This window comes from Lytechinus pictus, chromosome 2, assembly GCF_037042905.1.
Source record: "Lytechinus pictus isolate F3 Inbred chromosome 2, Lp3.0, whole genome shotgun sequence".
In the NCBI taxonomy this organism is placed as follows: Eukaryota; Metazoa; Echinodermata; class Echinoidea; order Temnopleuroida; family Toxopneustidae; genus Lytechinus; species Lytechinus pictus.
The window spans coordinates 66,481,722-66,507,891 of NC_087246.1; the positions used below are offsets into that span (position 1 = coordinate 66,481,722).

General features: G+C 36.5%; 2 protein-coding genes across 6 annotated transcripts in view; both read right to left on the bottom strand.

Moving 5' to 3' along the window:
- LOC129255139 (NACHT domain- and WD repeat-containing protein 1-like) overlaps positions 1 to 4,791 on the bottom strand; it is a 91,617-nt gene extending 86,826 nt beyond the window's left edge. The window contains exon 1 of the mRNA XM_064095449.1: positions 4,540 to 4,791. Within this exon, the coding sequence (XP_063951519.1) occupies positions 4,540 to 4,592 (53 nt within the window). The 5' untranslated portion in view covers positions 4,593 to 4,791. The remainder of the gene's footprint in view (positions 1 to 4,539) is intronic.
- Positions 4,792 to 8,479: 3,688 nt separating this feature from the next.
- The window catches only part of LOC129253768 (serine/threonine-protein phosphatase 4 regulatory subunit 1-like), an 89,074-nt gene continuing 71,383 nt past the window's right edge, over positions 8,480 to 26,170 (bottom strand). For all 5 annotated transcript variants that reach the window (XM_064095450.1, XM_054892194.2, XM_054892193.2 and 2 more), the window contains 12 exons: positions 25,345 to 25,449; positions 24,274 to 24,339; positions 21,190 to 21,348; positions 19,709 to 20,737; positions 19,060 to 19,248; positions 16,897 to 17,058; positions 16,258 to 16,358; positions 15,394 to 15,514; positions 14,912 to 15,027; positions 14,158 to 14,318; positions 12,390 to 12,532; positions 8,480 to 11,765 (listed from right to left, as the gene is read on the bottom strand). In XM_064095450.1, the coding sequence (XP_063951520.1) occupies positions 11,751 to 11,765; positions 12,390 to 12,532; positions 14,158 to 14,318; positions 14,912 to 15,027; positions 15,394 to 15,514; positions 16,258 to 16,358; positions 16,897 to 17,058; positions 19,060 to 19,248; positions 19,709 to 20,737; positions 21,190 to 21,348; positions 24,274 to 24,339; positions 25,345 to 25,449 (2,367 nt within the window). In that variant the 3' untranslated portion in view covers positions 8,480 to 11,750. The remainder of the gene's footprint in view (positions 11,766 to 12,389; positions 12,533 to 14,157; positions 14,319 to 14,911; positions 15,028 to 15,393; positions 15,515 to 16,257; positions 16,359 to 16,896; positions 17,059 to 19,059; positions 19,249 to 19,708; positions 20,738 to 21,189; positions 21,349 to 24,273; positions 24,340 to 25,344; positions 25,450 to 26,170) is intronic.

Genomic DNA, 26,170 nt, shown 5'->3' on the forward strand with positions numbered 1-26,170 from the left:
ACAAAAAGTTGATTTGAAATTTATTTTTTAAAAAATCATTCTGATAATTTCATGAAAATCAGAGGGGATATGGTGCTCCTATTCATGGAAGGACTTTTTGCTTTCTTGACATTAATTACACTTTTTGAAGCACACAGGATCAGAGGGGGGGGGGGGGTTAGGGTGGGGGCAATATGGTGCTCCTGGTCACTGAAGATGTTTTTATTGTATTTTGAAGCACAAGGTACTGCTTTTGAGCTTTATTCAAGGCTTTCAGTGAACTAGAGCAATAGCACGTAGTTCAGCACCTTGAAACAACACTCAAATTGAAACAAGAAGACAAACAATGTGTTTTAATCTCAGACTCTCGGGTGCAGACAATGCAACCTGTGACACGACATTTCCTCCTGCGACAATTGCTCCGGGCTTAATTTCGTCTAAGATGTAGGGTTACGGTGAGGGTTGCAATAGGGTTTTTATGTTAGGTAAATGGTTAGGTTTAGGGTAGGGTATATTGTTAAAGCCAGGGTTGAATTTGGTTATTCGATTAGTGAGTGGAATTTAGAGCAGATCAATTGTCGTCAGAGCATCAGTCTGATACAAGACAGACAACATTTACGTTTTCATATTCAACAAATTGACAGGGAGATAAAATTTGACCTAAAACTTAAATGAAAAATCAAAGAACTATGGGATACAGAAAGAAATAGAGGAAAGTGGAGAAAGGCAGGAAATAAAACAAATGCGGAGTTTAGAAATCTATGTCTATATAGTATTCTGATCTTGTTTTTTTTTCCACAATGCAATTTTCTCTGCTGTTGTAAATTAATATAGTAGCATTCATTTTTCATTAATAAATATCATTTGATTTTTAGAGTAGCATTATCAAAAGTATTACCTGGATCACTTATTGTATGTCCGGACAGGTTGTTTGTCCAGACAAGAGTGTATTTTCAGGAACTTCACAATCAATATTTGGAATCAAGTCTTTACTCTAGACATGGTATAAACTGTTAAAAAGATGTTAAATTTGAGTCTGTGCTTGCAGGGTGATGTATTTCCACCAGAGGATAATTCAAGTTTGAAACCAACTACTCCCTCAATAGTCAGGGGCAATTACACAGCAAGCCATACTGAACGATGTACTGCATTGACTGCTTCTCCTAAAATATAGTATAACATTAACTTTTTTTCTTTTGCCCAACCCCCCCCCCAAAAAAAAAAAAAAAAATCACCAAATATGTCATTATAACAATTATTCAAGCTACCACATAGATGGACTACATTGTACAATAGATCAACCCAGGGTAGAAACTCATTTTTCTTTTTTAGGGGCTATCTTTTTCCACATTGGGGAGATTGCATAAATGTTGGGGCTAATTCTTTCATTCTAAGGGCTATTTTTTTTTTGGGGGGGGGGCAACAAGTGATTATGCAGTAAATGCAAATATCATTATTCTGCCATAATTAGAATATTCTAAATTATCTTGAACATTGTTGTGACAGATCATGGGGCTACTCTATAAAGAATGGTCGCCCCAAAGCATGCATTTGGGGAGAATTCTAGAGGCAATTTGAGCTGTCATGAGGGTGAAATCGCCTGTTGCCCTCATTTACATTCCAATCTTGGATCACCCCCAAATTATGAACAGAAGTGTCTTACTTGTTATTCATCAAGAGTGACATGATCACTTTTAATTAACCATTCTCCATACTTTGATACGATTTCTTTAACAATCTATAGTCTAACTTAACTTGTCTTTCAAATTCTAGTTGGCATGGATGATGGTTACTTTTAGCATCCAAAATCAAAGCAAACTTAGATAATTGAATTAGTCAACAACATGATCAGCTGGTCTCTATAATCCTTCCAAGAATAGAGGAAAAGATGTCATCCAGAAATTTGGTTTTATTCCTCAAAGGCAAACACACATAATGGCCCTCACAAATCAATTCAAATTCAAATTTAATGACACTTGCAGGCCTTTATTTTTCAATATTTTCAAAGCAAAGTCACTTTTTTAAGAAATTCAATGTTCTTATACATGTATGATGGCACAAATGGCTCAAATTAAAAAGGGCCACAAAAATACACTACCCAAATCCAGTGAAAGGATCATAGAGACCAACTGAGAGGTGTGAGATAACAATGGCTGATGTAAAAGTTGTAGTGACAAAAAAAGGAAAGGCCAAAGTAAAAAATTGCCTCATTTGCTTCACTCCATCAATGTGCATATTTGGCCAAAAATAATGTACCCAATATATTGGGCTCCATCTGTTGGTCTTAAGGACCAAATATGAAAAAGGTTCGCATCTATGGGTCTCTAGTCTAGTCTTGTCAAAGTCCCGGGGGGGCCACTTACATTGACGAGTGGATACCATGCGCGACCAAAAAAACACGTAAAAAGGATGTCTTTTTCATGATAGGGCACGTTGCGTACGTAACGTAATAAGGGTGTCAAAAACACTAAAATAATTTTAAAAAGGGTATCTATTTTCGATAGGAAAGCTACGTGTATAGATCAAATTTGCGAGGGTATAACAAATCAAGACTAAAATGTTTTATAAAGGATGTACTTTTTGCCCCAAGAGTCAACACTATAGTAATAGAGTACGATTTGCGCGAGTGGGGCTGTACTAAACCCAATGATGCAGGTAAAGGTAAAAACGACGACCGACGTCCGTGACATAACAATTGAAATATCGCTGTACTTATTTAGGGGTTCAAATCAGGGAATACTTGCCAATAGTATCGTTATGTTTCCAATACTTGTTAAGGGCAGGGTTTCACACGCCAATACTTGTTAAGGGGTGCATTTCCAGAATATGGAAAATATGTGTTTAGGGTGCTTTTTTAGACCCAATGGTCGCGCATGGTATCCACTCGTCAATGGAAGTGCCCCCCCCCCCCCAAGGTCAAAGTACTAGAGGAATGCTAATTCATAAAAAGGAAAATATTAGGCATAAGGGTCGATACTAGTCATAATCTAGTCAGAGGGTCACTGACACTAGCGATGGTCGGTAGTCATCAAGTAAGATGTTTGCGAGTCATAAGCAATGAATTGAATAATATGCATGTAGTTGCTAGTCAGAATAAATGAATGAAAAAAATAACTCACTTGTGATGGCAAACAAAATTAGTTACAAAATAATATGAAATCAATTTTGGGCCAAACGGGGCACCAAGTGAAGCAATTGCCCATTCATTTTTTACCTATTAAGCTATTTTGACTGACAATTTTCAAGGAGTGGAGTTGGAGTAACTTAATATTTTACATATTTTATGTAAGCAAGAGTCCTAACCTAGGCCAATTTACTAACATAACTTTTATCAATCTGCCATTTTCACCCTTTGCCATTTTCAATTTTACCTCTACTATTTTCAATTTCAATTCAAGTTTGACAACTCTGTCTCTGCAGCCCGGGGCGGGGGGGGGGGGTACTCGACCAAAAAATTGGTAGGTATGTGCCGCAGGCGAGACAAAAACCGGGGGCCTTGGAGCGGACTTATCGTAAAAAGGAGGGTCCTCGGAACGGGCTTCGCAACTACAAATGTTTGTGAAAACGGGGGTCGCCTGCGTGTGCATCCCTTTGGAACGGGCATACATGTATGCAGCTAGCCCAGTGGCATGGGCGCCGGGTGTGCTCACGCAGAGGCGATGGTCAGACAGCGCTCTGCAGCCGCTTTTCACCAAAATTGCAGCTCATTGTGGCGGATCAATGCGACCGGAACGGCGTAACGAAAAATATGCAAAGCTTTGGAGCGGATTTCTGTCTTCTTTTCTCTCGATAAGAAGAAAATGCTATGCTTCGGAGCGGCTTTCTTAGTTCTTTTTCTCAATAAGATGAAAATGCTATGCCCTGGAACGGAAATTTGAGTGTAAAAATGGGGGTCCCGACCCACTATGCATTATATATACTGAGTGCCCCCCCCCCCCCCGGGCTCTGCAGCCATCAATTCATTCTCCTCACTGACTCAGACAACACGTGGACATCTATGCAAATTGTATGTGAAGAGAAGCAGACTGGATGTTAGAAAAAATACTTTCAGTGCCAGAGTTGTAAATGACTGGAACTCCTTGCCGGCAGAGATAGTTACTGCATCAACGTTGAACAGATTCAAGTCACAGTTAGACAAGTTTTGGTCTGCAGTGCAATATACTCACCCTTGGGAATAGTAACTCTGGCACAGCACACAGGCACACGTTATTTTAATAGTTAGATGGAGATAGCAACAGTGATAGACCTGGAAACACGACTGCATAAGTAATTGCATTTTTCCAGTAGATCCGGTAATAAAGGTAATAAAGGTAATAAATAATTGCTGTTGTCACTAGCATTGCAACCCCTGACATTTTTCTGACATTTTTACAATGAACCAAAGGCATCCAAAGTTATGACCTATTAATTCAAGCACTGGAGTCTCTGCTGAACTTCATTGATATCAAGTAGGCTTAATCATGTCACAAACTGAAAACCTAATGAATGGGACTGCTTCTCAATCATACAGACATGTTCGCATCCATGTTCCGTACCACACTCTTTCATTTGCCTACTCACTTTGCAGTAGAATCTCCGTTGACACTTCGTGTAGAAGAACAGCTTGTCCCCATTTTTGATGTAATTCTGGCTCCGAAACTGATCAGGGAAATGTCCAAAATATCATGTGTTAATTTGTGTCAATTAGATCTTTCCAGTAATCGCTGTCTATCTCGTTTCCACGGCAGCGTAGATATTATTGCGTGTATAAAAATCGTCAGGTTGGTTTAATACGGTAGTCTATTCGTTCGAACCGTAAGCAGCGAGATACATAACACACGATCCCCCAGTGCAGCGCGATGGCACGGCCGTGGTGGATCGGAAGCAAGACACTATGCAGCTGGGCACCTGCGATAAATGGGTGTGCGGACCTTTGGTGCAGACATTACACGTTGCGAAGTCATGTCAAAATAAATAAAAACATTACAATGATTATCGAGCTTGACTGCAAGCTATTCAATAGTGTTTATTCTACATAATTTAAAGCTTAGTGCACCAATATAGGGAACAACCATTCAGTCGAGTTGGTTTTCGGAGTAAAAGTTTTATAATGAAATTTTAGTTATACTTTTTGCCGACAATAGTGAAGCAGACGACATATTCCCCGAGGGCGCTCGTTTAATTTTGCCAAGGGGCCTCAAAAGGTCGACCATGGCTCCATGGGTCGACAGTATTGTGTTAAGTCGTATACAGAGAGGAAAATTACCGGGAGAATTCAATTTTGCATTTAAATACAAGGAAATACCTCATTTTCAATTCATCGCTTGGCTAATAGAATAAACACTGACGAGCACAACAACAGCATTATCATAGAACCTTTAAAAAAATGAGAAAGAATTTCAGGTAAATCCTATACAAAGTGGTTTATAGGCCTGTATTTTGCTCGAAAGACTACTATCGTGAACCCACTTTTCAATAATTTTATTGTTTTGATGATTTTTGTTGCTTATGAAATCGATTTAACTATTTTTTTATCTTCATTATATTGCATTGATCCTTTGTTTGTTTTCTCGCCGAAAGCATTGCACGCATCTCGCCGTAAACACTACAATGCGGCCTATACAATCAGTGAGATTATCAATTCATCCACTTTTATTTTATTACATGAAATTAAAATCATTCTATATTTAAGGGTTCCAAGAACAGGGAAATAAATAGTCAAGATTTTATCAGTGAAATAAGAAAATTAGCAACGTGTGGACGTGACATCATCCTACCTCACTAACACATGATATACAACTGTTTTACAATAGTAAATAGGCCTTCATGTAAGTTTTTTTTAGGGGGGGTTGCGGAGTATCTGCATTTTCATCATAAATGTCAAGGAAAGTTCTGTTGTGTGTGTGTGTGGAAGTACCATAGCTGAGTGAAGGTGTCGTGGCCGAGTGGTCTAAGGCGCCTGCTGGATCCCAGGATCGGGGGTTCGATTCCCAGCACGGCACTTATGCCCTTGAGCAACCTGCATTTTATTCACATTGCTATTAATCGTTAATCAAATAAATGGGGAAAAAAAGAAAAATACTCTATGCATGATTATGAATACCAATTTGTGGACTTATTATTGTAGAAGTGTGTGTGTGTGTGAGAGTATGTGTGTGTGTGTGTGTGCGCGATCAAAATAGCAACTTTCAAGAAGGAAAGTGAAACACCTGGCGTCTGAGTTAATTGCCAGCCTGGACCCGTTATCATTGCTAAAGATATGTTGAATAGGTTGCTCTGAATTCAAGGTCACAGTCATAGACAAACGAGTAGACTAATTCATAACATTCAGTGTGTGCGAATTAAGCAGACTGAAATTGAAATCAATTGTTTAAATTGTCAGGTCCCCTATTCCAAAACCATCTTCCAAGGACGGTATGCCAGGCTCGTTCGCACTTAATTGTTTGTAGCAAGTTATTTTGCTCAAACTAGTTTATCAAAAATTGTGGTATTCTAAAAAAGGGGAAGTTCTACTTTAAAATAATATTTAACACATATAACATTTTAACGAACAACATGAGCGCAGATCCAATATATAGTAAGGGAGAAATGCCCAAATTAATCATTGGCGTAATGAGCCAACCATAAACTTTAGCAATATCTATAACAAATTGCTAGCGAGCGAGCAATATTTTGACATTTAAAAAAGTATATAATTTTGTGATAGATTTTGGCATAATAGTCAGAAAATAATATATTTCACCATTCTCTCTTTGCTTTTCTTTCCCTTGGTCGTGATTTTTTTGGGGGACTCGCAAGCCCCCCCCCCCCCCATCCATACGCCACTGACATTAATTTTATTCATTAATACGATGAAAAAATTATTACTTTCGCTTGTACCTTCATTCTTAGTCCTCGCCAGCAATCCACCAACATTATACGACTTTCACTGTCACCACCACCAGGCGCAGATAAATAGCCGATGGCCCCCCCCCCCAAAAAAAAAAAAGGGGGGGGGAGGAAGGGAAACGGAGAGGGGAAAGAAAGGGAAGATAAAAGAAGATATAAATAGAGTGGAAGGGGGAGAGGAAAAAGGGAAAAAAACAAAAATATGATAGACTCTTAAGGGTATGGCTCTCTGAGGCGAAGGACGAAGATAGCCCAGCCAAAAAAGGAAATGAAAGAAAGAAAGAAAGAAAAAGAAAGAAAGAAATCTAAGAGCCTAAAATCCATTGCCTCCTTTTGTTTCAAATATATTGGGAGTTGGATCCAGGGGTCGAAGCAGCCACGGCACACTAATGGCGGCACCCCCACCCCCAAAAAAAAAGCAGAATAAGGGAAGAGAGAAGAGAAAAAGAAGAAAAATTAAAAATGAAGACAAAAGGAAGGGGTAAAGAAAAGAAGAGGAAGGAGAAAACAAAATGAAGAAAAGTTTTTTTTTTTTTAAATGAGAGGAGAGGAGAGGGAGAATTGGCAAAGAAAACAAAACCTTTTAGCTCGTATTCCCCGTGTAATGAGATTTTTTTTTACATATCAATTATCATGTTAAAGATGGTTAGATGGCGCTCAAAATATCATGTTTTTAAGTCAATATAGATCTTACATTATCAAAACTGCAGCCGGGATGTAATTATATACAGTGGAAACACAATTGACAGCGGAAAATGGGTAGTATACAATCCTGCAAGAGAATGAAGGTTGAGAAAGGATCTCGATGAACTTTTGGGATCTTTACCTTTTTACCAGATGGAAACGTTTCCCAAAGCTTATCAATTGAATTCATCTTTATCATGTTTACATTAAAAAAAAAATGTGATCGTATGAAACATCGAGATCATAATCATCAGTAATCAACACCATTATTATCATCATTGCAACCACCACTAACATCATCATCACCATTACAACCACTACCCCCATTAAATCAGCATCATTATCACCATTCATACCACCCATTTCCAACACCATCGCCATGACGCAATCATCATCATAATCACCAATCGATCATCAAATTTTCACGACCAACATCATCAGTTCCATCCAATTTCTAATCCTCTTCATAGATGAACAAACTGGGCATCAAAAATAGGTCATCACATAAAACATTGGGGCGTTGCAAGAAACTTGCAATCAATGGTAAGTAAAATTTGGGTTTTAGAATCAATCTGGAGTCCTTTAATTAATTGCAAATTTGCACTAGATTGTTGGACTGCTTTTTGAAGTCATAATGATTTGCTTTAAATTTTATCAATCAATTGAAAAATATAAATGGAGATATCGGAACAGATGTCAGTGGTGACACATTTGCTCCTGCGTTATTTCGGAACCGCGCACCCGGACGTGCAAATTTGGTCTCAAAAGATGCGCAAGACTTGAAAGTAAGGTCAGCGAGCAGCGCGGTCAAAAAAAATTTGTGCGACGACGTAGTGATGAGATTTGTCACCCCCTGTTTAATAAGGGTTAAAATTACAACATAATACAAAGCAAATTCATCACAACCAGACCACAAGAAACCTAGACAAAGTGAATAAGTACTCCAGAATTTCATCTTCATACAATTCAGAATTTAATTTTGGACTATACACAACATGATAAATCTCATTTTTCTTTTCAATGTTCTACCTTTGCACATTTTCTTCAGACTATAAAAGTTAACAGCAACGATTTCATACACCCTCCTATACAGTGTTATGTTGTTAGTAGTACAGTTTTAACAAGTCATAGTTAAAGTATGCTTATATATTAATCATTTTTTCTGTTGTCTTCAGTATCATACATACATGTCCCTTTATTAATGAAACCTACAATAAAAACAACGATACAATATTTTTGCAATACATCAAAACTGTCACTCCCAATAGCACATTGCTAATATATCAAGTACTATTAAGTATATTCACTTCGTCAATCCATCACGATGAAAGACAATTCTAGAAATATTAGCGTTTTTTTTTACAACAGATTTATCTGGGCATGGTGAAATTAAAAAAAAACCTGCTGATTTTGATGAACTCATGAACAGCGAGCATAAACCATGCATTAAAAAGTGACTTGTAATATTATCCATCATACAGATCACTCATAAAATCTGGATTATGATCATTGTATAAAAACCATTTGAAACACAACTTGTGCTGATCCACACACGTTACAATAAAAGGCACAAGTAAAATGAGAGTAACTGATGAAATTCAATAGTACGGTCTGTACTGAGCAATCAGAATTCTGATGGTATTCTCAGCGAGACAAAAAGGGTTGGATAAGAATGTGAGAAACAAGCACTTAAAGCTGACATAAAGGATGATTACACTTTTATGGTCTACCTTTAAAGGCAAAAAATAGTGAGTGCATGGCACTTGCCCATTTCTTTCAGAAGATTCATGAATTTTGATGGTGTCATCAAATAGGCAATTACACAGACGAGTTACTGCTGGAACTAGGTATTGCTTTATTTGGCAGTACGCAAGCAAATGATTTTGAGGAATTGCTAAGGATATATTATTATTTCAAATAAAATCTAACTTTTTGATATTATTCCATGTTTGATAAAGCATAGATATCTTGTATGTTATCCAGGAGTACAGGGGATGTTGAAGTTATCTACGATAAAATAAATGCAGCATGACACAAAAACCAGCATCATTCAATGTAAACAATAGTAATAAAAATATAGTACAGATACAATAAAGAGCAACTATATACTGTTAACAAAATAAACTTTGAAAAAAAAAATGGATCATGCACATGACATGAACTTGCAAAGTAAATACTGTGCGATAAACTCATTATATTGCTTCCTAAAAAAAGTACTCGATTAGTACCATTGAGCAAAGGTTGATAGAATATGGTGAATTTAAACAGTATTTGATTTGTAGATTAAACACTCCATAGGGTAATTGTTTATTCAGTGGGGAAAAAATTGTTTAATATCACTTTTATCAGACACACTTCTTAAGTATTGTCATGGTTTATATTTCATGATTTTGGTTTCAACGAAATCTTCAATAATGAATTCAAACTGTTTTCTAATTTCAGAATTTAAAATGGCTTGCTCAGGATTTATAATAAAAAAGCAATCAGATATATACACTTTGGTAGGATGAAAAATATGCCAAGAAAAAAACGGTACACACATTTGAAAGAATATAAAAATAGACAATATCATACTATAAAATAGACATTTAAAAATTCAATGCATGACATAATAGTTTGAAATCACTCTGAATTACTCATTTATAACAAGAATATGCCATAAATGAAAGATGACAATCAACTGTACATCATTATCATACATCATAATAAACCTGATGTGATATCTATTCAGTAAAATAATGAAGGGATATATATAGAGAGAGAAACTACATTCATAATGGGGACTTCCAATATGGACAAATATGGGACATAACCAGACAGGTCGAGATAATAGTTGGTACAATTACAAAAAGCATCGAATTAAGATGGCATTTAACACAAGTGCACTACACAACAGAAGCTTCCTAGTTCGAAGCAGGCCTTTCGTTGTGGTCGTGAACTTGTAAATCTCACAAATGTGCAGTGATGTCAATCACTCAGAAATAAGAGGTTTATAATTTTAGCAGGAACAGGGGGGTGTAGTATTGGGAATAGCTAATCCAATTGAAATAAATGGTTTCTAGGGCAAAGAGCTCAAGCTAAAAGGAGCGAAAGGCAGGATCAGGGGTCAACTGTCACAAAAAGATGTGAGAGATTCAAATCAAACTCAAATTTGTGATAGATCTCATTGTCTTTTTTAAACATTTGAGATCTCTGATTGAATTAAAATTTAACTTCTGCACCTCTTTGCAAAATGGGCCCCTAATAGGCAATAAAGTACAAAATTATGAGGACCTACCAGTGACCATCACAACACAAATATGAGGGATATCAATGTAATTTGCCATTATCTAACAGTATTGAAAAACAAAATCTGAACCTATCTTTACAGCAAACAGCTCCCACATACATGTACTTATCAATGTTAACCTCAATCAAAAGCTTCCTACTTGCACATATTAGTTAGTTCCAGTGTAACAAATTGCATCGCTTATGCTACAGAACATTATACCCCTTACAATTTGAACAGAATTCATCAACATTTGCATTGATTACTCAATCCTGCTGGCATAATAAATTTGAGGTATTAGTTACACTGATATGAAAATAAAGTCAATGTGAATAAATAATTGTCCCAAAATGGCAGAAACGTGGTTGTCACACACCACCACAAGGTATGCAATGCTGGGGTCGTAAATCTTGGGGTCTAAAGATGTTAGGTTGTTTTCTCATAATTTTAACCCAAATTTATTTATCTAATGAATTACTAAATTGGAATTTCATCCACACTTCTACAGAATGCTATTTTGTGTTTGTTTGCCTTGACATCCATGAAATAATTGTTCACTCCACATCTTTTTAAAAACCTTATTTCATAATTTTGTTCTAGATAATTTTTACTGCAGAATTTAAATCATTTGTATCAGATGAATGGATAGACTACTGGCATTCCATGAAAATATGGTCTAACTTAACCTTGGGTAAAATCAATTAATACTATGAAAATACCAGCAATTTTTTTATTCTTCAAAGGCTCTATGCTGTTAACTGAGTGCTCCTTCTGCAAATAAAAAGAGCTTTGCAGGAATATCATCTAAAAAGCTATCCATGGGCATGGTAGTAGTGGGTATGAAGGCATACATATCGTCAATGAGTGAGGTTGTAGTATGTATGCAGCACACTTGTGGAAGAAGGAAGTATGTACGAAAGTCCATCCGGTGAGGAAGAAAGCCCACTTCTTGTTATACGGGAAGTTCCTGAAAAGTGATAAAAGGCAAGAGGGGAAAACTGTAAGTCCCATTTCTTTAACTATTACATTCCTCCTGGTGAGCACGATCATTTCCAATACAACATTTTATCTTAATTCTGTCAAAGTTTTTGGTAAATATTACTCCCAAGTCTGGAGGCTCATGTCGGATACATACTATATGGTCTTCATGTGAGCTAATACAAAACAAAAAAACAAAAAAAATAAATGATGTAATAAATGGCTTTTAAAACTAAACAACCCTTTTCAAAATCAATTAAGTATTATCAGTCAAAGGAAGTGTAAGGACAAACAAACCTAAAAATGTAGATGTAGAAATGAAATCAACACATCTAATGACAATTTGCCACTAGATTCAACATTTCATTATATGAATACTATCATTACATTCAGGCCATGATCTAACTCTGAGATACAATTATGGGAAGCTAAAGATGTAAAAATTGTATATTTCTCATGTGAACTGTGCCCTTTCCTCTTAATTATAAGAAACAAGAAAGATCTTTGAAATTTGAAATTCTTTCAAGATCAATGAAATTTCAAAAAGTAGGCTATCCCCAACAAAATATAGAGCAACTATGAATGTGAGAATGGTGAAACATTAATCTCTTACCCCTTCTGCATAATGAACCTTGGCATCGCCAGAAGGTCCCAGGCAGGAATAGTACCTAACATCCCGATCCTCATCTCCACGTAGCCGACTAAGACATTCCAGCATCTCGTCCCGATAAGGGTTCTCAGTATGATCAAAATAATCTGTATAAGATAAAAATGAGATAAAAATAGTACATATTAAAAACTCTGTTGAAACTAAAACACCTGCAGAGACTTCATCCTTTCTGTTAACAGTTTGGAATTGGATTCATCATCTCTATCTTACAATATTACAGAAATTATGTCTTTCAAATTGCAAAGTGTGATAAAATCAAGATAGATTCTGGAAATGTTGTGGTCTGGAGGTTCTGGTATTTGAATCAAAGGGGGTCATGGGTTCAAATCCCAGACATGGCATTATTTCCTTCAGCAAGAAAATGATCCAAACTGTGCTGCAATTAACCAAGGAGAGGAGAATGGGTGCCCAGTAGTATAATCTCCTTAAATGCACCAATCGCCTTTTGCATAATAAATCTATATGGCCTGAATCTTCTCACAAATAATTACATACCATATTTATGTGGTATGTCTCCATGGTTGGATAATCAGGTTTTATTTTTTTACTGTGGGGCGATTCCATACGTGTCGTAGAGGATATTTCAACAATTTCTAGTCTCTTAGCTGAATGCTTGACCAACAAAATGTTGTTTTTTGTTAATAAGTTATAGTGAGAAGTCATGATAAATACCAAAAAATATTCTATCATATGGGTGAAAATTTTAAGTGGATGAGAAAATGTCCTCTACGACATGCAACATTTTCACCTCTAATTCACCCATGGACAACATATTTGTATTGATTGTCAATAGAATTTCCCGGTTTGTTAAGACAGCAGGTTGAAAAGTGTTGTGAAAATGACAGATTTTTAAAGCCAGAAATTGCCCTGTGATGTAAAGTTTGATTTGCGCCAAAGGCATGGCTGCAATGAATAATCCAGAGGTCAACGATGTTATAATCCTACACTTGCAAATCCCTTTTCAATGAAACTTACTTGAATTTATACTAAAAAGTGTTAATTAAACAATTCCAATGTTAATCATTGAAAATGTGTTTTGCAATGGATCATCATGCAAACCTTGTAGGATTGTGACATAATTGACATCTGAATTCATTATTGTAGTCATACCTTACTTATGCGCAAATCAAAATTTACACCACGGCAAAGAATACCAACTGATTATCCAAGCATGAAGACATACCACATAAATATGGCTTCAATTTATTTGGGAGAAGATACTCTTTCCAGTCATATATAGTGATTACCGGTATGTGTTCATTACATTTTCCCCCTCATATTTGGGATTTGTGAGGTGTCCATTTTTTTTTTTTACTTACACAGAAGTATTATTCTGCAAGTTATTGACCTTCTCATAAGCCGTCACCCCATTGCGATGAACCGTCAACGTGTTCAACAGAAAACTGGTCACACCTCTCGGACCACACACCATCACAAGCCAGAGAACAGCCCAAAAAAGCCGTGCCCGGTTAAAGTAAAGTTTACTGACATGCCCTTTAACCATATATGGCAAATACTGGTTTGTATTGCAAGTTTTGATACTGAAAAACATGTGGTAGGCAAGAGTGCCACTGGCTGGGAGGATACAAGTTACATAGGGGATAACAAGCTATGTGGAGAGCTGCGCTGTGGAAAGAGGCTAACTGGTGGATCCTAACTGCACTACAAAAACACATTTGCAAAAAAAAGAGCTAACTGGAAATAGACTTACTGATTAGAAGAATGTATTCTGTGAGCGTCCTAGCCAGTGTGAGCCTAACATTCGGAATAGGATCCTCCTCAAGATGAAGTAAACTAGGTAGAAACTCAACGGCAAATATGTTTGGTTCAACAGACTGATCCTGTAGTAGGCGCTGACATAGATGACAAAACCTGCAACAAGAATAGAACAAAATCAAAGTGTGATCTTGAGAGTGTTTGATTAACTTTTGATTGTCAGTGTGGTATAAGGACATTCAGAAGAATGAGTTGACAAACAGGATTTGATGTTATATAATCCCAAACATCTGTAAATAATCAGGACTGCTGTCTTCTCAAACTTTTGTTTTCTGAGCCACTGTGTCTTTGAGAAGCAGACAACAAATCCTAGAGGGAATAAAAAATTGTTTACTCCGATCCCCCAAACTAATTTCTATGATAAAATGTGCACTGCTCTTGCAGATAAAAAAATATATATTCTTGTTACTTGAAAGTGACAAACATCCAATTACCTATGCTTGTGTAGGTTTTATGAAATAGATACATAACAATGATTTTTGTCAATAAAATATGAGAAAAGCACATTTTATGAATCATGGTAATCCAAGCCCTTGTGTAATTAAAGATCAGAGGACCTGTGTCAACTCAGATTTGTATAACCACCAACAGCACTTAAAATTGTAGGCAAAGGTATGGGATAAGATTAACATTATTCATGTGGCCCTATTCGTAGGTAAAAGTGATTGAGAGACTAGATGAAGACTTACGCCTGCCTGTGTGCCCATCTTGGGCTCTGAGCATAATTGATGACTATCTCCTGGACGAAGGTCTTTCTCAAGTCACCATTGTTGGAGGACATGATAATCTTTGCAATCACGCTCAACTGTTGAAAGAAAAGAGTAACATATAAAGAGCATAGAAATCACATCAAATTGAGTTATCAAAATTGTCGGTGGTGTGTGGTGGAGGGGGAAAAAAAAAAAAATCATTAACAGAAATTACATTGTGCAGAAACTGTAATACATAGTTTTAATGGGACTGATAATAATCTTTTGGTTGCCTCTTACCACATGTTGACTTTTTTACATGAATGTAAAAATTATATTTATTTGTTGTATGTGTTGCTACATTAATGCATTTACATATGTTATTTTACATTGTATGTAAATATTTTTATAGGGTTAATAAATGAATTGAATAGGGATGATTATGCTTTCACAATGATTGTCTATTTCTAATTATCACTCACCAGTTTATATGACGTAAACCTGACATCAGCCACCCTATCACCAGCAAGCTTGGTAGCTATGGGTAAGATGTTATCACACACATCACTTGGATCGTACAGATCACACAGCAAGATCAGTTGCCTGAAAGTGAAGAGATATGGAATTCATTATCACCAATGTTTTCAGACTGGAAACAACATTTCAGTGGGAAAGCAGAGTGAAATCAGTGGATGTGGATCATAATCTATGCCTTTATCATCTTTTTGAGTTCAGAGACTCTAAAAAATTGTTAATTGCTAATACTTTGCCCCTAGCATCTAGAAAGAAAGTGTCCCGAAATTCTTTTTGTTCAGCTTCCAAGTGGTGAAAAAATATGAATTCAATAAAGATTTATATCACTCTCATAATGTCACTATCAGTAGTTGCCATCTAATTCTATGAATACCATGGAAGTCATATAGTGCATGAAGGCAACAGCAGCAAATGAATAATTTACACTGATAAACCGAGAATGAATCCAAATGAAATTTTCACATGTTTAGATCTCATTCCAGCTATCTAAAAGTTACTGGTTTTCTCCTGAGGATGACAAGAACACACTTGTCGACACATCGAGATTGGGTGGTCCTTTTCAGGACCAACACTTGCCCAAGAAAGTTACATGGTGTACCGTGAAACCTACTACACTATTACTGGTTTTAAATCCTTGAATAGGATCAACTCTTATCTCTTAGTTTTTCCTTCAAACCCTAGAGGAATTGTTCCTAAGAAGTCTTTCATTGACTTCCACAAACAAAATTTGCTCTCGTCCAATCAGATGCAAGATTTCATCAGCAAGTTGCTTTGTGAAACACAGCCCATGGCTGATCTCCATGTATACTCACTCCGCTAGCTCAAGCCTGAAGCGCCAGTTCCTTTGGTTGTCTGTCGTCAGGAAGTCTGTCATCCGACTCAAGTACTGTCTCCTCAGCTCCGGTTGTAGTAACTGCCATTTCCAAAGAAGAAAACCAAAATTGATGGGGAAAAAAACACATATCATTGTTCGAAATAGAAATCTGAAATAGACATAAAATCCAAAAATTGCTTAAAAGGCTGAATGAATGAAGTGTTAGTGGTGATATCAATTGTATTTCACAAATTTTGTAGGCCAGTCCAAGCCAAAATTTATAGTACAATTGTACCTACATGCCTATAAAATAAGAGTTTACAGCAACACAGCATTGTGAAATTAAATTTTTGCCAACTTCATATCTAGTACAAAATCCTGGATATACAAAAACAAAAATCACCAATGCACAATCAAGAAAGAATAGCATGAACAGTGGTAAAAATTAGTATTTTGATTTACCTCCATTATCAGGGGACTGTTTCATAACTATCTTATGAATATGATCAGCTTTGTGATTACATTAACTACCATGGTAATAGGGATCAGTAGCAATTCAAAATGAATGTTTCACCTGGAGTTAACAAAATATCAAAGCTACTTTAATGAACATGGTTCCGACAAGTTGTCTACTGACCTTGACAAAATCAGCAAAGTGCTTGAGGACTCCTATCCTAACCTCATCCAAATCTCTTAGAAAGCCATTGAAGATAGGCACAAGGTCTGATGATGTGATGGCATCTCCTAAGATCAAGGCCATCTCGTGGATAGAGAAAGCCAATGTTCTTCTCACCTTCCACTGCAAAGAAGAGAGACATTGGTGTGGTCAATAAGATTTGAAAGGAAAGCCATTGAAGATTAGAACCTGAACACAATTTCAGGATGGCTGCCATCACAGACAATTATAATTATTAGTTTTATTGTAACCTATGTCTGAGAGAGGAAAAGCAAACTGAATCACAGTGACCTGCAAGTCTCTCCTACCGATATAACTGATTGGGGGTATGCAGGTCAACCACTTCAAGGGAGTTTCCCCCTACTTTTGAACAAAGTGCAGTGGGTTATTAATATGTGTTAGGTGGTGACTCTCCTCTACATGACCCAAAATTAACATCCTATCCAAGGAACAAGTTGTTATACTCTGAAAGATATCAAATTCTTGCTTCTCAGTCATGAAAAGCAAGAAATACACTGATATTTACAGTCGATTAAAAACTGTTTATGATGACATGACAACAGGAAAACAGTCTTCTAGGGCCCTTTTTCATGAAGCTTTTCAGATTGAACAGTTAATAAATTTTGTCGAATTGAATAAAGACAGAGTGATACTGAGAGACTGTTAAGAGAATGAGGGAACAGAGTGATCAAGTTGCAACACCCTACTAATGACCAGGGGTCAGTTGCAGAAAGAGTGGCGTTTAAACGCAAGTCAAAAAAATCAATCGCAAGTCCCAAATGCGCGCTGTTGATGGGTTGAAAATGAAGTTGCGCATGATTTTTAGAGTTGCGATTGATTGCAAGTCTTTCTGCAACGGGCCACTGGTGGGTGTTTCATAAAGCTGATCATAAGTTACAAATATATTTAAGCATGACTGGTGACCCTTTCTTGGGCTATATAACATATTACTATGTAGCCAATTTGACAGCTAAGAACATGTTCCAGTCATGCCTAAAGTTGTTTGTAACTTTATGAACAGCTTTATGAAATGATGCGCACAAGTGATTGCACATCAGTTGCGATCAATACTAAAACTAACAAATCAATCAAAGGATCCCGTCTTTTTGTGGTACATGACCCTGAATTTTCTATCTTTGTTGATTCATAATGCAAATTGGCAATGTCATCGAACTATGCTTTATCAGCATGGCATTTCTCTGATAAAATCAAGATAGCCTTCACTTATCTATCTAAAAAGAGATCCAAGTCCAAAAGTCTACCTTATCTTGCCATCCATAATCCTTCTATTTGTACAGTATCGTTTTAGCATAGAAAACTTGACAGTGCATAAAAAGGCTTTGATATTTCATTGGATTTTGATGCTTGAAAAGTAAATAAATAAATGGCCTATATTAAATACCATTCTGGGAATTTCTTGTGCTACCCTCTTATAATTATGTCATTTTATGACTATAATGGCATCAACCAAAGACGCCAAAGTTTATAAATGATCAATTATATTTTCCTAAATTACCAAAGATCATTTAATTTTTAGAACTAGTGTAAGAAAAGGGATAAGCAATTATTTATTTAGCACTATTTGTACTTCCAAATCATTTTTTTCCACATTTTATAATTTTTTTCACTAGGAAATTCCAACCATTCCTTACATCTGAACCCTACCCCCTCCTGTTTTCCACATTTCCTTCATTACATGAAGTATTCAAGCCATGATCATTTCAGGAAAGTCCCTCATGTAGAAGGGAGGTTGGTTGGATGTACAGGCTTCATGGAACAGCCCAGCTTTATTCTTCTCAAGAACCTTTTCTACACCGAGACAAGATTATTTTTCTCTTCATAATTTTTAATGTTCAGCGACATTTTTACCGAGATCTTTGTCTCTTGCAATCTCAACACTTAATTGGAGGATTTTATTTTACTATCAAGAATGAGTGTAAATCAGGGAGTAGTGATAAACCATTGGTCTTTTGCTGATCCCTTACATCCCATTCATTAATTCATGTATTTTGTTACTAAATTTTACTATTGTAATGTGTATTTCATTCTGGAATAATTTCATTGATTTGATTCTCGATGCACTGTATCGTGCTATGGAAATAATGAATTTGAAGTGACTCTCACCTGCATGTCAGAGGCTAATGTTTCATAGATATCTTTGAGACAAGACCAGTTCTTGCGACCAAGGGTGAGGGCCACACCAGGTAGACTGTAGGCACAATGCTTGGCGATCTCTGTATCCACTGCCTGAGCTATCCGTGGATCTGTCATTGAAAGATAGTTCTCCAGAAGAAGGTGTGGAATCACATCTTGCTGTTTGGGGGGGAAGCAGATATCATGCTTCTGTATTAATTAATTTTAGATGTGGGTTTTCTTGGATGAGCATTGTAAGCACCTGCTGTTTGATAATTGTCTAAAGAGGTCTTGGCTGTTATCATAAATAGGCATCAGTAATATATCTTTATCAAAAGTTTGTAATCAGGATAATATGGAGCTTAGAACATTAGAAATGAGGAAGTCACTTGGGGAATATTTTAAAGAAGGAATCTATTTCATCACCCGTTGTTTTCAATTATTATCAAAGGCTCATGCACCTGCAACACACAAGAAATATAGTCACAAGTTGACATGTGCTCATATTCATATTCTGTATATGGAACTACAAATTTTAGTGTAAGATGAAACAAACATACATTAGAACCAACATTTACATAACAAGGGGATAAAAACCTCTACAGAAAGAAATGAAAAAGAGAGGTAAAAAAGTGCTTACTATAGGCGAGACTTGATTGAAGGAAGGCTCGACTTCCGACCATTCATTGACTTCTTCTTCCTCTTCTAGGACACCATTAACAAATGAAAGAGTCTTGTCATCAATCCGTTGCTCAAGGGTCTGAGTACTTGGTAGATGCATTACCATCTCTGTGATGTCATTGGCTTCACTGACATCAGCAGTATGAAGCTTTACACTACCGTCGGTCTCCGTCTGATGGTCCTTACCCTGCGACGAAGCTTCCTCTCCGTCGCCTTCTAGATTCATCTGGGATATTGTCTGCACCAAGTTCTGAATGTCTTTCTTCAGTTCTTTGGCCTCAGCACCTTCGCCCGAGGCTGTGCCATCACTGTCCTCATGCACAGCCTCTGGGCTACTGATGCCAGAGTCGGGCGATGATTTCTCTGCACCCGTATTGCTGCTGCCTCCTATTACAAACTGTGTAGTACTTGTAAACCTATCATCTTTAGTCCTTGATTCACCTTCGCAGTCGTTAGAGTCCTGCGACGTTGTTTCTACTGATTCCATCTCGATCGTTTCCCCTTTGCTTTCCTCAGTTTCCTTGCCATCTTCCTTGTCACCCTCCTTATCAGTACTAGATGTTTCCTTATCTCCCGTTCCTAGAACAGGCACTGGCTGTCGCCAAAACATGAAAGAACTATACTCTGGACTGTCATCATGATGAGCAGGTGGTTCCCCATCCCCTACTTTGAAGTTTAATTCCCCAACCCCTTGGTGAAATGTCTTTTTGTCTTGACTGGTACTTTGTTCGCTACTTGCCCCATCTTTGCTAGAAAGTGATTTATTGTTACTGCGTTCATCTATAACTCTGTGCTCTGCCAGTCTATTATCTGAATTATTAGTTGAGTTATTTGTCTGTTTGTTATAATTGATATCATCGTCTATAGGCACTACGCCGGCTACTTGGACTGTTCCATCTGCATTGTATAAGAGATGAATGCCTGATATACTTGGGTCAGCGAACGTCGAGATAAAAGGACCTAATGCTTGAAATGCTGCCATTCGAACCTACATGAAAAGAAAAAGAAAAGGAAAATGAATGAAAAATATCAAATGACAATGACAAAGCAGTATGCCAGTATTATCAAAGAACAAAATATACAATAGTAAATCATGCTTGCTTTAATGATTTCAACATCTGGGGCCCATAAGACACCATTGATTTGTTTGCTTCATTGAACCATGGAGCCATGAGTGAACATAATGATCAAAGAAATCACGTGTAAAACTCAGCTAGATATGGTCAAACGCAAAACTCTATGGTAAGGGCCTATGGGGTCTATAAGCACTCTCAAATCATACAGCATATCTCATATTCTGCTCCCAAATTCCAAAAACTAGTGAAAGCAAAGAGATAATTGCAGTGTATATGTACAAATGAATATATATCATCTAGGCGGTGCCGATTGCCGCACTTTATATTACCCCGCCTAGATATGAAGTTTGAGCACTTGACTTACCCATCTAGACTGATCCCGCAGTAGATGGACGAAGAGATTAGAGAGTTCCTGCTCTCGTTTAGGCTTGGATGTGGCCCAGGATACCGTCATAAAACACTCTGCACAGGCTTTCCGAACTCCCCAAACACCATCCTCACAAAGTGCTTCAAACCTTGGTAACTGTATTGTAGACAAATGGGAAATAATAAATAAATGCGAATCATCATTATCAACATATCACATGTTTCTTATACTAATAATGTCTGTAATTGAGTTGTAGATATCTTATACATGAGACAAGACAAGAAGGGGTCATTCACCTAAATAAATGTCAATAATAACCCAGAAAAGTTGTAAAATGGCCCCCTTTTTATTGCTACGAGGCTCAATATAATTTGGCATGAACAGAAGTAGAAAAAAAAGCCTCAATTCGGAAAATACTCCCTCCCCTGACTTAGGTTGGCTATCTAAAGAAAAGTTTCACAGCACTTGATTTCTTCATGTCTTATCCAACATTTTGGCAATTATGAACCAACGTATAACCACATTCTACCTAAATGGGTGAAAGAGCGAGAGAGAGAGAGAAATTCCTATCACTACAAAGAACATAACATTTTGTATCCAGCTAGCTAAAAGGCCAAGGACATGGTGATGAACCCACCACCTTTCAAGTTACTGCAAAGCAGCATTCTCATATGATGCTGTTAACATTTTAACAAGTCATCAGAAAAAAAAAGGGGGGGGGATTGGGACAATGAGATCTTGCTACAATTGGGTTCCTACACATGACAGGGGATAATTCAGAGAAAGATTTCCATTGCCCCATTTTGCTCCACTATAAATTTGCATAGATCTGCACGAGAAGCACTTCTACAACTGTTCATAATTTTGATCTCACATTCATTTACCCCTATACTCACTGAACCTGCTTCTTGAATAAAGTCACCCCCCCCCCTGCCAGCTCATCTAATTGCTCCAATATTCTTAGTCCTCCAACTCATAATCAAATTTCTCTGGAAATTTATACAGCCTCCCTAAGTTACACCATCAGCTCCTGTGCAACCGTCAAATTGAATTAAAGCATTCCTAATGACCTAGAAATCAATAGATTCCAAACTTAACTGCTACCATGTGTTACTAGTGGAATGATTGGAAAATGAATTTGGCTACACTAGATACATAGCATCGATATCACCAGTCAGACTTGTGAAAAATCATTATACAGAATAATAGCACATACAAGTTTAATATCAGTGGTAAATTCAATGCTGAATCCAAACCTGCATTTATTGCTTTCTCAGCATGAATAAGCAACAAATTACTTATTACCCTTCTTTATATAGACAAACCAATGGTATTGAAGTTAAGAAGAAAAAAAAATCAATTTATCCCATGAATCAAGAGAATAAATGGAAAATGTTGAATGTTTCTTGTGGCACTTCATAAGCACTTTGTTCATAAGAAATATATGCATAAATCCATGTGCACATACATGTACAACATTATAAAACAAACATCTCATAGACCACAAGGAAATGAGAATTTCTTGAATTGAAAATGTTTACAATGAAATTTTATTAAAAAAATAATCATCCACATTTGTTTAGATAATAAAAGTTTGAAGGATATGAAAATGAATAGCATCAAGGATATAGATGGTATTGAATAAAACTTTATTCAGTTGGCTGTATCAACAATCACTTTTGACCATGATGAAACCACATTAAATACATTTTCTGAAATACACAGAATGGAACCCAACAAACAGACCTTGAAAGCCCTAGGAGCCCAAATAATGTGTTTTTGTTGTAAAGCTGGGACCAATTTCCTAAAAATAGCAAAGACACAAGTAATTCATTTAGCCATCAACTCATCCATGTGTGTTCATTTTAATATCATAGGGAGAAACAGTAGGGTCGCAAAATAATTCAGTTAGTTTTATAGAAAGGACTAAAATTAGACAATGAATGGAGATTGTTTAAAGATTTTATGGGGGAGGGGCACAAGCTAAAATGCACTCTAGAGCATTTTGTACATGTACAAAATGTCAACATACATGTATGCCCTGAAAATAAAAATTGCTAGGGCTTGAAATCAGAAAACCAAAGCCCCTCAAAATATTTTTTTTATAGGCAAATCAGAATGAGCTTGCAGCTTCAATTTTTTTATCGGAAGTGAATGACTAGGCTTTATTATGAGGGTAGAATGTAAGTCCGATGACTGAAGATAATAAATGATAATAAAGGACCTGAAATCAAACTTCAGTGCATGTAAGGACGCTGTTAGAAAAACTCACATCAAAGTAAAATGTGGCAAGGAACACATGGTCCAACCATGAACCTACATCATAGTCGAACACATTTGAATACTGGAATTCTGATATTTGATATGCACATTGAAATATTAAAGTATTCAATTTTTCTTGATTTTTTCTCTAAATCTACAAAAATGATGCTGAAATGCTCTGTGTCCTGATGTCACTATTTCCCTCACATATCTGGACCTATCTAGATTATGTACAGGGAATGAAAAGACATCTTCAGAATACTGTGCTTTTAACCCGTTACCAATGTCATTCCTACCTTCCACAGGGTATTGACCCTTTCCTATTGTTATAAAGTGCTGCTTTTTGAGGAATGCAACCTTCCATGATTGCCCACGGGAGCAGAGTTTTTCAATCAGTAAGGAAAACTCTGGAATGTTTGCTTTATGCAAATGACCACCAGTCCTATGTTCTTGACTGGACTGTACTAGAATGACCACACGGGGTCAGGTTACCACCTCAGTCTTCATGGTCAATCTCAATAATGGCCATCACATGATGTGAAGGCTGGTCAAGCTCTCACTGGACAGGGATATTGACAACCAGAATGTCATATTGAGAAAGGGGGAAAATGAGGTCAATTCATGATTTCCCATTTTAAAGGGAAGGATCATGGCCAGAAACTTTCATCCAAAAAGAATAAAAATAGGGCCAATTGTAAGCTATTCAAAATTGAATCAAATACATGAATCAACTTTTCGCCACTTCCAAATTGTAACATGTGTTATGTTCTTGCTAAAACTGTGGTACCGTTCTTTCAAAATCCAAGTTAATATTCTTACCAAGAGTTTCTCTGTTGCTTCCTCTCCTACAACACTACAAATATCACCAAAGTTTGCAGCACAGACCTTCAAAATATCAAAATAAACACAGAAGTTATGAAATAATTTGATTACCCGAAACTATTGAAAATTCATTTAATGTAACTGGTAAAAACTCATTATTTTAAAAAGGAATTAATAATCCTAAGGAAGAACGATATAAAATAGAATTTTAAAAATTCCTTGAACAAACATACACCATTGTTAATGAAAAAAGAATCCGGTCAAATCAACTTGAAAGTAAAAACATTTCCTCCTGGAAACTGATGTCTGTATCAATAAAATATTTCATACTTGAAGCATTGAACAGTTGGAGAAGGAAGTATGAACTGAAATATGAAGTGCGTATACATGTGGAGAGTGGTTGATTATTAATGGTAAAAGGTATTGAGAGCAGTTTCATATCCTTTTCTAAAGCTCTTGATAAATAAGTTGGGAGGTAGTAATGATTGCTGAAAAAAAAAATTCTGTCATTTTAATGAGGAACTGTTGTTGGAGAAACACTTTCATTATCTCACACATTTCTCACTTTCATTTCCTATTGTGAAATCCTCCAGTGAAGCACAATGCATTAAATTATATTCTTGCTGATTACTTATACGAGGTGGCGACAAACCAAAGTAGAGAAGGGAACCTACTCATGAACAATACAATATAGAGGAATACAAAAATCAACATTATGTATTAAGGGAAAAGTGAAGTATCTAAGTCAACACTGTTAAATTAAGTAATTCAATTTTGCCACATTAATTTCTCCATAATCTACTACAAATACTCTGACACAGTAAATCCAGACCAGAATATTTTTTTTGTAGGGGGGGGGGGGGGTTATTATCCATCTGAAAATATTTCTGAGGTCATAATCTTTAATAACTAATAAAAGCCTGGAATTCATTTTGACTGGGAACAGGTTATTTAAAAAGTCTGACTTTATTTCTGATATGACAAACATGTTTAAAAGGGAAACTTGGTTCGGGCAATAGTTACGTGGGTTTGGGCAGAGCATATCATAAACACACAAATAAAACTCACCTTTCGTATATGAAATAAACTGTCTTTGCACAATTCTGTAAACTGGGGTAAGAAGTAGTTCTCCGTAATTTCCTTGCCAACGAGAGGCGCAACTTTGCTCATCAGCTGTAAATGGACGAACGAGGATACAGAGGAGATAGAGATAAAAAAGATAGGGCAGGAATAAAGTTGAAGAAGATGGATGAGGAAAGTATTTTGGATACAAAAGATGGATTAATATTGAAGATCAAACAAGGCACATTATCAAAAGTGAGAAAAAATACGTACAAGTAGTTAAAATAAATGAAATCTTATGCAGAAAGCTAGTCTCAATTATTTGATTATCTTTCATCAAATTTAACTATAATATAAATCAGATTTATTCACATCTCTAAAAATATGTTTGATATATAATTAAATGTGTCTACTTTGCGTAATCTGACCTGAAAAATTGCTTCAATTGAATTATTTGGTTCATGGAAGGGTAACTTAAGAGAACTGTATATTTTGGTCCAATGACCTTTTGACTTTCAACTTCAATAGGTTTGTATTAAAGCCTCTGAATAAATTTAAGTTCCACATGACACGTACAGCAAGCTATTCATTAGGGTCTAATGTAATGGGCATAAGGACAGCAAGTGATCAGAGGTATCTATCTGTCAAAGATGAGCCCTAATTGTCGTCGGTCTTTGGGAGAGGACTTAATAATGGACGATAACTGGCAAGATTATCTCTCTGGTGCTCAAAACTCAAATTAAAACCTGCTCAAATGCAATTACTCCCTTCTTCAAGGGGGTGACTGATACATCCACTCATGGGTATTTAATGTTGCAGATTATGACACAGG